This window comes from Zeus faber, assembly GCF_960531495.2.
Source record: "Zeus faber genome assembly, chromosome: 9".
Taxonomy (NCBI): Eukaryota; Metazoa; Chordata; class Actinopteri; order Zeiformes; family Zeidae; genus Zeus; species Zeus faber.
The window spans coordinates 1,904,550-1,917,352 of NC_137197.1; the positions used below are offsets into that span (position 1 = coordinate 1,904,550).

The following is a 12,803-nucleotide window of genomic DNA, read 5'->3' on the forward strand; positions in this document are numbered from 1 at the left end:
TACATCTGTATTGTTGAAATAGTCAGGACTTATTTTAAATATAGGGGGTTTAGGAGCGGCTGGCACGTAAAAGTACAGAGACAGAACAACACGCAGCATACTGGGAACACTGGTTTTGTTGAACCTGCTCTGAAAGATCTGGAAGCAGCAGCCGAAGGAGAAGTTGATGAGGGAGGCGAGGTGCGGCGAGCAGGTGGACACTGCTTTCTGCCTCGTCTCCCTGAAGCCCACCAGGCAGATCCTCAGGATCCGGATGTAGGAGAACAGGATGAGAACCAGAGGAACTACAACAGAAAGTAAAGTAACGAATATTCCATAGACGTTGTTGACGGTGGTGTCAGAACAGGCCAGTCTGACCAGAGGGAAGTTATCGCAGTAGACCTGAGTGATCCTGTTCCCAGAGAGTTCCAAGGAGGAGCTCAGCACGATGCAGACCAGAGTCTCCAAAGAAAGATACAACGAAACCGCAGTGATGAACAGAGCCACCTTGTTGGCAGTCATACGTGTTGGAATCAGGAAAAAAACAAAACTTGTTGGGCCTAGTTTTTGCAGATTCATATGGTCAACAATCAGCGAGGCAGCTTCTCTAATGGATCGACCGATATTCCAACTGTGTGTGACCAAGCATGTGTGACTTGTACCTTAACTTTAGATACAAGTCACTTTTACCAAGGCACGCCTGTTAATTGAAAAGCATTCTAGGTGACGACCTCATGACGCTGGTTGAGAGAACGCCGAGACTGTGCAAAGCTGTTGTCAAGGCAAAGGGTGGCTTCATTGAAGAATCTAAGATCTAAAATATTGATCATATAATATGTAAATACTTTCTTGGTTACCACATCAAATTGTGTTATCTCAAGGTTTTGATGTATTCACTGTTATTCTACAATGTAGAAAATAGTGAACATAAAGACTATCCCTCGAATGAGTGGGTCTGCCCAAACTTACATTTTTTCAATATTCTATTTTGCGGGTTTTCACAAGAAATAAGACGGATCGACAGGTAGGCTCAGACATGTGTGAAAATAAATAAATAGATGAGCAAAGAAACAAAAATTAAAAAGAAAATAAAAATGAAAAAAAAGAAAAAAATAAAAGAAAATAAAAGGAAAAAATATTAAATGCTTACCAGTCGTACAAAGTGCTTAATAGTGCTATGCATTGGATCTCAAACGAGAGCCACGAGAGACTAGCTGGGTGAGTTACTCATCCACCACCACACCACAACTTTGAACTGGATCAGCTGGTGTCTGCTGTTAACAGAGCCTGTGTCATAGACGGACTCTTAACCCGCGCAACCTCGGATAGTTCAATGGCCAGTTCCTCTTTCCAAGCCTCTCTAATTTTCACAGCAGAGGCTATAGTACCATCGAACAAACAAACAAACTTTTAGAAACAAGATGCCTGGAGTCAGGATGGTTCTTTCAGATATCAAAAAATGCATCTGGGAGGGGTTCAAAGTTACAAATCTTCGACGTGAACATAGACGTGGTGTCTAATTTGTAGGTAACGAAAAAAATGAAAGTGAGGCAGCTCAAATTTCTTGGTGTGTGCAAACCTTTGACTGGTATTATGTATGTCTAATATATATATATATATATAAAATGGTATTTCCAGAGGTTTCAATTTTGAACACTTTGCATTACCAAAAGTGCTCATAACTGAAAAAATCTTTGAAAAGTGATTTGTCATTGTTAATTGATCAATATTTCTCCTGTTGACATGCTCTACTGTTGCTCATACTGTTCTTCTCATCAATGTAACCAGGTGATCACATTATTGACCTGTTTCCCAGGTGTGTTAACAGCTTGATGAGTCTCAGAGGTTCCTGCTGCTCTCGCTTCCTCGTATGTTGAGAAGATATAAAGTAGGAAGCAGTGATGAAGGACGGACAGTGTGACTGCTCTCTGTCCAACACAGCGGCAGACATGCTCACAGGTCTGCACCACACCACCTCACTTACAAAATGGACTTGAAAGCTTTCAGCTCCTTTTCTGAACTCAGAGAGAAACTGGTAAGTTTCAGCTTGTGGAAAATGCTGATTTCACCAAATGTTTGGACACTGTGTTGAGAACAGGATCCAATCAGATCAGATGTTTGACTTTGAGACAAATCAGAAACAAATGAGAGATCTTCAGCCATCAACATCTTGGAGTTAAAGGAGAATCATGGTGAACTCGACTGACTTTCCATTTTTCATACTGAGTGCTTACGTGGACTTGGGGCGTTTGAAGTACTTCTGCTTCACGGCTGTTTTATTGTTGTATATTGTGATTGTTGCTGCCAATGTGTTTCTGATCGTCCTGATCTGCATCAAGAGGAGCTTACACGAGCCCATGTACGTGTTTCTGTGCAGCCTGTTGGTGAATGAACTGTACGGCAGCGCCGGCTTGTTTCCCTTCCTGCTGCAGCAGATCCTCTCTGACACCCACACCGTGTCCACCTCCGCCTGCTTCCTGCAGATCTACTGCCTCTACACTTACGTCCAAATTGAGTTTTGTACCTTGGCGGTCATGTCCTACGACCGGTACCTCGCTATCTGCTGTCCCCTCCATTATAACACACGTATGACCACCAAAAAGGTGGCTCCTCTTTTCATCATGGTTGTCTGGTTGTATTCTTTGAGCGTCCTCATCATTCTGGTGTTGAGCGTCAAACTGCTGTTCTGTGGGAACGTTATGAACACACTGTATTGCAACAACTACTATGTGGTCCGACTGGCCTGTTCTGACACCACCGTCAACAACGTCTATGGAATCTTCGTTACTATACTTTCTATCATAGTTCCTCTGGTTCTCATCCTGTTCTCCTACATCCGGATCCTGAGGATCTGCCTGGTGGGCTCCAGGGAGACGAGGCAGAAAGCAGTGTCCACCTGCTCTCCCCACCTCACCTCCCTCATCAACTTCTCCTTCGGCTGCTGCTTCGAGGTCTTTCAGAGCCGCTTCGATGTGAGCAGTGTTCCTGCTTCCTTGAGAATATTCTTGTCTCTGTACTTCCTGATGTGCCAGCCACTCTTCAACCCCGTCATGTATGGATTCAGAATGTCCAAAATAAGGGCAATTTGTAAAGATCTGCTCTGCTTGAACTAAAATAACCTTTGTTTAATTGAAAAATACAACTTTAATGTCACATTTCTTTAGTTATTAATGACAAAGTATAGCTCATCAATGACATGATGTCATCGAACTATTATATAATAATATATTATCGTATGGGAGTAAGATTGACTTCATTTTTTTTCTCCTGCATAAATCTCTGTAAATCTATCCATCATGGGTTTTTGAATGTTTGAGGAGAAGGTGGATTCAGAGACCTAGCAGATACCAAGTCACACTGTATTTACTCTGGTTTCTCTTGAAAACATACAAGCCTTTTGCCTTTTACAAAAGGTTTCCATGGAGAGGATTAATCTGCTATTTTGAGAAACAAGAATAAGGAAGAGCTGTCATGCTGCCGATAGTGACAAGCGGAGGTGAGGATTATTTGTCCAACGCATTTTCATGATTTGATGGAACAGCCAAAAACTGGTTGTTGGAGCAAACTGAGCTTTAAGAACTTTTTGAAAATAATGACAAAAAACAAGAGGCTTGAGGAATTTTCTAAAGGAATAAGTGGATTCCATGAAAACCTCCACCACACCCAAAAAGACGCATTTAATGACCAAGGACAAGCAGTCTTCCTTGAAGATTTCTGAAATTGATTCAAAAGTTTCAATTATTAGCGAAAACATCCAGTCATTCCTGCCTTGAATCTACTTGGAAGGTCAGTCCTGATGAAACAACAGTTGATGGGATGGAAGAGTCTGGTAGCGAGAGCTGGGCTGAGTTGGAGGCTAAGGTACAGAAACCCTTTGTGATAAGTTCAAAATCAAGGGGATTTCGCTGGAACGGTGCATCAGACTGGAAAACCAAGTGGAGAGAGAACTGAAGAAAACCAGGCCGATTGTTGCAAAATTCATCAGATTTAAGGACGAAAGTCAGGGTCATGGAGAAAGCAAAGTATTGAAAAGGAACCAACGGGTAGATCAACAAGGACTATTTGGATGCTTTCGCCAAAAACGTAAAGAACTCATACCAGCTATGAAGGCCACACAAGAGTGATGGGATAGTGATATAGCATTCCTACGATATGACAAACTTACTGTCCACCCTGCGTCCCAACGCCCGAGGAGCAGTTTTGGGGTTGTTACTCAAAAAAAGTAATGTAATCGACACTTAAACTAAATGTTTAAGATTGGCAACTGTCTCAAATCGCCATGAACCATCAGCTCCCATGTTCAAGAAATTAAATCTGTTATCCATTTCCAACATCAATATCAAAAATGTATCTTTATTTATAAATGTGCGTTTCAAAAGCACAGCTGACCAAATTCACAACTTATTTTTAATGAACTCTGATGTCCTGTCACATCCAACTGGATGAGGAAAGGACATTCATCCCCCCTATTATCACACAACTCTTTGACAATATGCCATAAAATACAGAGGAGCATCACTTTGGGAAACCAGTCCCCCATCTCTCAAAATCCATCCATCACTGTCATTATTTCAGTCTAATATGTTGTGAAATAGTCTTTGGATATGAAAAAAATACACCTGTGTCAATGTGCTAAGTATGTGTGTTTATATGTTAAACCTTTGTTTTATTTACAAGGGGTCCAGCCCGCAGGGTGATGTGGCATTCAACGGTAACTTGGAAAATCGTGCTGCGTTTCAGAGAACCTGGAAAACTGTAATACATACCAAACACAACTAAACTGAATTTCTGCCTGCAGCTATTTTTATTATTATTTAGTTTTTTTGATTCTTTTTTTTTGTTTTTTTTATCTCATTGTGTTACGGAAACAAATATCCATTGTATTCGCATGAATTGTAAATCCGAGAAGGGAGGTTTACTATAAGCCCTTTGGGGTTTCTTAGCTCTCCTGCACAATTCTTACTATGTTTTTATATATACACACACACACACACACACACACACACACACACACACACACACACACACACACACACACACACACACACACACACACACACACACACTTGTTTTATCACTTCCTGTGTTCTAATAATACAAATATGACAAAATAGAAAATAATGAGAAGAAGAAGAATCTTTAATTGTAATGGATATTTGTGCATAACTAATTGTAAATGTATTTATGTTGCTCATTTCCCTGGTTCTAATGTCACACCTACTGTAAGTCTGACAGTGTTTGGAGACATTTATTTGCATTCTTTGCACAATAAAGTAATTGTCTAAGTTAGATTCAAATAGTTTGATTTAAAGATGAATAAAGAAGAGGATCTATAAAGACCTAAACAGAATTGTAATTGTCTGGATTATTCCTTCTCAGGTTTGGTGTAAGACAGGATCCATCAATGCACTTTATATTTTAAGAGGTGAAGCAATAAAAGTGGCATCAATTGATTAAATTTACGAAACATATTTTACCGTCTCCACAGCCTTGTTTGCAGCATTCTAGTTCACAACTTGTCCCTCGTCCCCGGGCGCGTCGACGTATGCTGCCCACTGCTCCTGGCTGCGCCCCAGGAGGAAGGACAAGCCAGGATTGTTAAATGCAGAGGCCTCATTTCACCGGCCACCATCCAAAGCATGTGCATGTGTGTGCCTGCATGTGTTGTAGTGTGGTGTGCTGTGTGATAATTAAAGATTCTTCTTATCAATTCAATGACTTTCATTTGCTTCCTAACTCATACATTTGATTATTTTCTATTGACTTTTAAGTTGTATTGACAATTTTATTGACTTACTATTCTCAACATAAACAGCTGCCTATCTTGAATCTTAATCTGTTGGTGACCTTTATATACAGTAAAAAGGAGTCGAGCTCTAGTGCTGAGGTTGCTGTGTAGTGTATCACTGCTCGTATTGTAGTATTGCAACTTGGACTACTGGACTGACTGTACATTTCACTGCTATTTGCTGATCTGCCAACAAGCTTGTGTTCCAGACACACCCCCTATTCAGGTAAGTCCTCTCTTATGTGGGCGTGCTCTTAGCCAGGTGCAACCCTAATCACATGAGCAGCTGTATTCTATCACCTATTTATGGTCCTGCCCTTGAAGCGTTAGCTTCAAGCGTTGGCCCATTTGTAGTCGCTCTTGTGTGAAGACGCTCTGTGTAAAGACGCACGTCTACCTCTGCACGTCAAATAGAAGTGCATTACTGACTAAATCTGTTTTATTGTTGTCGTTTGTTGCTGTCCTTTGCTGTTGTTTTTCTTGTTATTATTGCTGGTTCAGTCTTATTTGGCACTTACTTTGTCAGCAGTTAGCAGCAGATATGCCGGTACTACCCTGAAACCAGCTATGGTTTCAGGGTAGTACCGGCATATCTGCTGCTAACTGCTCAGCCATCAGCAAGGGTGTGAGCCAAGCAACTCCCTCTAATCAGTAAACCCTTTGTCTAACTTTCTGGGCGTGTCCTCCTTCCGCTGGACAGGGATAAATACCCTGCACTACAAACTAACTCTGAGTCGAGCTCTAGTGCTGAGGTTGCTGTGTAGTGTATCACTGCTCGTATTGTAGTATTGCAACTTGGACTACGGGACTGACTCTGTACATTTCACTGCTATTTGCTGATCTGCCAACAAGCTTGTGTTCCAGACACACCCCCTATTCAGGTAAGTCCTCTCTTATGTGGGCGTGCTCTTAGCCAGGTGCAACCCTAATCACACCAGCAGCTGTATTCTATCACCTATTTATGGTCCTGCCCTTGAAGCGTTAGCTTCAAGCGTTGGCCCATTTGTAGTCGCTCTCGTGTAAAGACGCACGTCTACCTCTGCACGTCAACCGAAGCAAGGACACCGAACAAGGCAAACCTGCCTTCTTTCTCTCACTCCATACAAAATGTGCTACTACCGCATCCCTACAACTTCAAGGTCACCCAGAAAGCGTCGTTATACCATACGCCGATGCAATCCGGGTAACCTCAGGTCCCTGCAGCAAACATCTTCTGCAAAGACCTCCTTCTCTGTTGGCTTGTGGAATTGTCAATCTGCAGTTAACAAGGCAGACTTCATTTCTGGTCATGCCAACCAACTCTCCTTAGAGCTCCTTGCTCTCACTGAGACATGGATTAAACCGGAAGATAGCGCAACCCCGGCTGCACTCTCCACTAACTACTCATTCTCCCACACATCCAGACCATCTGGCCGTGGTGGTGGGACTGGCCTGCTAATTTCCAACACATGGAAATTTAATCCACTGCTGCCTTTAAACAACTTTGCCTCCTTTGAATATCACGCCATCTTGGTGACTGCTCCGGTGAAAGCCTATGTGGTCGTCATCTACCGTCCACCAGGACAACTAGGTGACTTCCTACATGAGCTTGACACCCTGCTGTCATCAATCCCTGAGCATGAGTGTCCCATGCTCGTCCTCGGAGACATGAACATCCACTTGGACAGTGCGAGCTCGGCTGACTTCCTGTCTTTGGTTCGCTCGTTCGACCTAAGACAGGTCCCGACTCCACCGACTCACAAGGCTGGCAAAGAGCTTGATCTCATTCTTGCTCGGAGCTGTACCACCGACAACCTATGGGTCACTCCTCTTCATCTCTCTGACCACTTCTTCATCCACTTCAATGTCCAGCTACCAAAACAACCCCCCACCTCCCCACCCATGGTTACTATCCGCAGCAATCTCCGCAACTTGTCTCCCACCCACTTCTCCTCTGTGCTCTCCTCTTCTCTTCTGCCCCACGGCACTTTCTCCTCTCTGCAGGTTAATGATGCCACTGACTCCCTCTGCTCCACCTTGAGCTCATGTCTGGAGCCTGTGTCCACAATCCACCAGACCTGCTCGTTCAACCCAGTCGCACCCTTGGCTGACTGACACCCTCCGGACAACGCGCACTGACCTCAGAGCAGCCGAGAGGAAATGGCACAAATCCAAAACAACTGAGGATCTTGCTAGCTACCAGACACTGCTGTCCTCCTTCTCTTCCAGCATCACTGCTGCCAAGAAGGCCTTCTTCAACGATAGGATCAACGGTGCCACAGACACACGTAAGTTATTCACCACCTTCAAGTCTCTGCTTTACCCTCCACCACCTCCCCCAGCTACTAACCTCACTGCTGACTGCCTTGCCTCCTTTTTTACTAACAAAGTGGCAGCCATCAGCAGCCAATTCACTAAACAACTTACTCACAACCTGTCTTCTCCAGCCCTAGGCTCATCGTTCCCTGGTTTCACCCCCCTCGCTGAAAGTGAGGTATCTAAACTACTAACATGTAGCCGTCCTACTACCTGTCCGCTAGATCCGATCCCATCCAACCTCCTTCAAGCTATATCACCGGCTATCACCCCGGCAATCACACATGTGATTAATTCTTCCCTAACTTCCGGCACTTTCCCTTCCGCTTTCAAAGCGGCTCGGGTCGCACCACTGCTCAAAAAACCCTCACTCGATCCCAATCAAGTAGGAAACTATCGGCCGGTCTCTCTCCTCCCATTCCTTTCCAAAACCTTAGAGAGGGCGGTCTCTAGACAGGTTACAGAGTACCTGTCAAGAAACAACCTTCTTGATACACTTCAATCTGGCTTCAAAAGTGGTCACTCCACCGAAACAGCCCTGTTGTCTGTGACAGAGGCCTTAAAAACTGCTAGAGCTGCTGCCAAATCCTCGGTTCTCATTCTGCTAGACTTATCAGCTGCTTTTGACACTGTCAATCATTGCATACTCCTGTCCATACTCTCAAGCATGGGCATAACGGGCAGTGCACTTTCCTGGTTCGAATCTTACCTCACTGGGCGCTCGTTCAGTGTGACATGGCGAGGCCAGCTGTCTGTGCCTCACAACCTCACCACAGGGGTGCCCCAAAGCTCGGTGCTAGGACCCCTACTCTTTGCCATATACACCACCTCACTGGGCCCGATCATCCGCTCACATGGCTTTTCATATCACTGCTATGCGGATGATACTCAACTCTATCTGTCCTTCCCGCCCGACGACCCTACTGTCTCGACGCGGATCTCGGATTGTCTCGCTGACATATCCACATGGATGAAGGATTATCATCTTCAACTAAATCTGGCGAAAACGGAACTGCTGGTCTTCCCGGCCAAACAAGGTATTTATCACAACATTGATATTAAAATCGACTCTCTATCTCTTGTTCCTACCAAGGCTGCAAGGAATCTTGGTGTCATTATTGATGACCAACTGACATTCTCGGACCATGTTGCCGCCGTCTCCCGGTCCTGCCGCTTCGCACTACTCAACATCCGAAAAGTCAGGCCGTACCTGACCCAATATGCCACTCAACTGCTGGTACAAACCTTGGTGATGTCCCGTCTCGACTACTGCAACGCCCTCTTAACAGGCTTGCCGGCCTGTGCGGTGAAGCCACTTCAGATGATACAGAATGCGGCGGCGCGACTGGTGTTCAACCAGCCAAAGAGGGCACATGTCACTCCGCTGCTCATCGAGCTCCACTGGTTACCTGTAGCCGCCCGCATCAAGTTCAAGTCTCTTATGCTGGCCTACAGAGTGATTGCTGAGAATGCTCCCGCCTACTTAAGTGCTCTTGTAAGAGCACATGTTGCCCCCCGGATGCTGCGCTCGTCAAATGAGCGTCGCCTGGCTCTGCCGGCCATACAGCCACGGCAATCCAGGCTATTCTCATTTGTAGTTCCACGTTAGAGGAACGAGCTGCCAAAAATGACCAGAGCGGGGACCTCCCTCTCTGTCTTTAAGAAGCACCTGAAGACCCAGCTCTTCAGTGAGTACCTCCTGTCCTAATCTACAATTACTTAGCACCACCTTGCAGTATTTATTGCTACACCAATGTTTTTATTACACTAATCTCTGTCGCAATGTATCTGAATGTTATTCTCCCTTGTAAGTCGCTTTGGATAAAAGCGTCTGCTAAATGACTAAATGTAAATGTAAATGTATTGAATTTGTATAATTATCTCACCTCTCATGACTCCCATATCTTACCTTTCTCTGTTGTGTGACATATCTAATTTAACTGAATTGATTCCAATCCAAGTAGGTAACAGCTGAGTGAAAATTAAAATCCCCCTTATTAATAATATAACCATTTCAGTACTTTACCTCTGTGTCATATTTAATTGAATTAAATACAGTGGGGGGGGAAAAAGGGATCCATACAGGACAAAAAAAAAAAAAAAGTTGAAATAAAATATTAAGTAATATATTTATAAAATATTAGCAGTTGAGTCAAATATAACCAGGAAGAATTCTTCAATTGGGGTCGTGAGGCATAAATAAATAATCACTAACTGTGGATATTTGTTCCGAGTCATTTTAGGTTTAATTGGGCTGGAAATCATACCAGAAAACACCAGGACTGGTTTGATAAGAATGAAGCAGAAGCAGAGCATCTCATCACCAAGGAGCAGAAAAGCTTCTGCACTGGGCAGAATGACACCAAAAGAGGCCAAAATAGACACTCATTCTAAAACCAAGGCTGAGGTACTACGCAGTAGTCTCAAGAACACCCTGTGGATTGAAAGGGCCCTGGAAGACCCCAGTGATACCTAAGGCTATTTTAAAGCCACCAAAGCAGCGTACAGTCCAACCGTGGCCTTATTTTTATTTATTTTAAACCTGTGCTGTCAGCATGCTGGACATACAACACAGAGTATTTGTGCCATTTGCATCCAGGACAGAGTTAGTCTGCAAGTGGAGTTCAAGTTCTCAACCTGCAATGCAACTCTTTATTAATTCTTAAATCATCAAGAACTGCTGCAATAACTGTCCTGTGGACGCCCTGTAGAATGACAAGAGCACAGTTTTTTGTTATGGAGAGCCACCACCAACCCCCCTCTTTCCCATTTATCAACATAGAAACCAACAACATTTACACAAAAACATGAACATTGGACGACAACATGTATTGAAAAACTGAATTAGGTCCAGGAAAACTGGAACAAAACTGGTCCCGTGGCCTCTTCCTGTCAAAGTTATGGCAGTACCGCGGCCTTAAACCTTACAATCCAAAAATGGACAAAAAATAACTGAAGGACAACTAAGTCATTAACAACCACTTCACATACACCACAAAACCTGTAAAGAGTTGTTTTGGCAGATAGACAGACACCATAGCAACCGTCAGTAAACATTTTCCCTTTTGGATGGAAAGTGAGAGAGCATTTTTATGTGGAGTTTGATGAGGGAGCTATATACACAGGTACATCTCATAAAATTACAATATCATGAAAAAGTTCAATATTTTTTGTCACTCATCTCAGAAAGTGAAACCCATATATTATATAGATTCATTACACAGAGTGAAATATTTCAAGCCTTTATTTCTTGAAATGTTGATGATTGTGGCTATAGATAATGGAAACCCAAAATTCTGTGTCTCAGAAAATTAAAATATTACATAAGATCAATTTTAAAAAAAGGATATTTTAAACAGAAACGTCAGGCTTCTGAAAAGTATATTTATTTCTATGCACTCAATACTTGGTCGGGCCACCTTTTGCATGAATTACTGCATCAATGCGGCGTGGCATGGAGGCGATCAGCCTGTGGCACTGCTCAGGTGTAATGGAAGCCCAGGTTGCTTTGATAGCAGCCTTCAGGTCATCTGCATTGTTGGGTCTGGTGTCTCTCATCTTCCTCTTGACAACACCCCATAGATTCTCTATGGGCTTCAGATCAGGCGAGTTTGCTGGCCAATCAAGCACAGTAACACCATGGTCATTAAACCAGCTTTTGGTAGCTTTGGTAGTGTGGGCAGGTGCCAAGTCCTGCTGGAAAATGAAATCAGCATCTCCATAAAGTTTGTCAGAAGAAGGAAGCATGAAGTGCTCTAAAATTTCCTGGAAGATGGCTGTGTTGACTGTGGACTTCAGAAAACACAGTGGACCAACACCAGCAGATGACATGGCAGCCCAAACCATCACTGACTGTGGAAACTTCACACTGGACTTCAAGCAATGTGTATTCTGTGCCTCTCCACTTTTCCTCCAGACTCTGGGACCTTGATTTCCAAATGACATGCAAAATGTACTTTCATCTGAAAAGAGGACCTTGGACCACTGAGCAACAGTCCAGTTCTTTTTCTCCACAGGCCAGGTAAGACACTTCTGACATTGTCTCTGCTTCAGGGGTGGCTTGACACAAGGAATGTGACATTTGGAGCTCATGCCTAGGATTGGTCTGTGCGTAGTGGCTCTTGATGCGCTGACTCCAGCCTCAGTCCTCTCCTTGTGAAGCTCCCCCAAACTCTTGAATGGATTTTGCTTGACAATCCTCTCAAGGCTGCGGTTATCCCTTTTGCTGGTGCACCTTTTCCTACCACACTTTTTCCTTCCACTCAACTTTCTATGAATATGCTTGGATACAGCACTCTATGAACAAGAAGCTTCTTTAGCAATGACCTTTTGTGGCTTAGCCTCCTTGTGGAGAGTGTCAATGACTGTCTTCTGGACATCTGTCACGTCAGCAGTCTTCCCCATGATTGTGTAGCCTACTGACCAAGACTGAGAGACCATTTCAAGGCTCAGGAAACCTTTGCAGGTGTTTTGAGTTCATTAGCTGATTAGGGTGTGACATCATGACTCTCCAATATTGTACTTTTTCACAATATTCAAATTTTCTGATTATCTATAGCCACAATCATCAAAATTGTAATGAATCTATATAATATATGGGTTTCACTTTCTGAAATGAGTGACAAAATATTGAACTTTTTCATGATATTCAAATTTTATGAGATGTACCTGTATAGTGAGATATATGTATAGGTGCAAAAACTGAAATGATGAAATATTCAAGAAAATGTCCAGGAAGGTT

The 12,803-nt window shown here is 43.4% G+C and overlaps 1 protein-coding gene across 1 annotated transcript; it reads left to right on the forward strand.

The window, feature by feature from the left end:
• Window positions 1–2,168: 2,168 nt before the first annotated feature.
• LOC307235261 (olfactory receptor 11A1-like) lies at window positions 2,169–3,092 on the forward strand (the record flags this gene model as incomplete). Its single annotated transcript, XM_080007292.1, has 1 exon — window positions 2,169–3,092. The coding sequence occupies one exon, from the start codon at window positions 2,169–2,171 to the stop codon at window positions 3,090–3,092; it is 924 nt and encodes a 307-aa protein (XP_079863418.1).
• Between the last annotated feature and the right edge of the window lie 9,711 nt (window positions 3,093–12,803).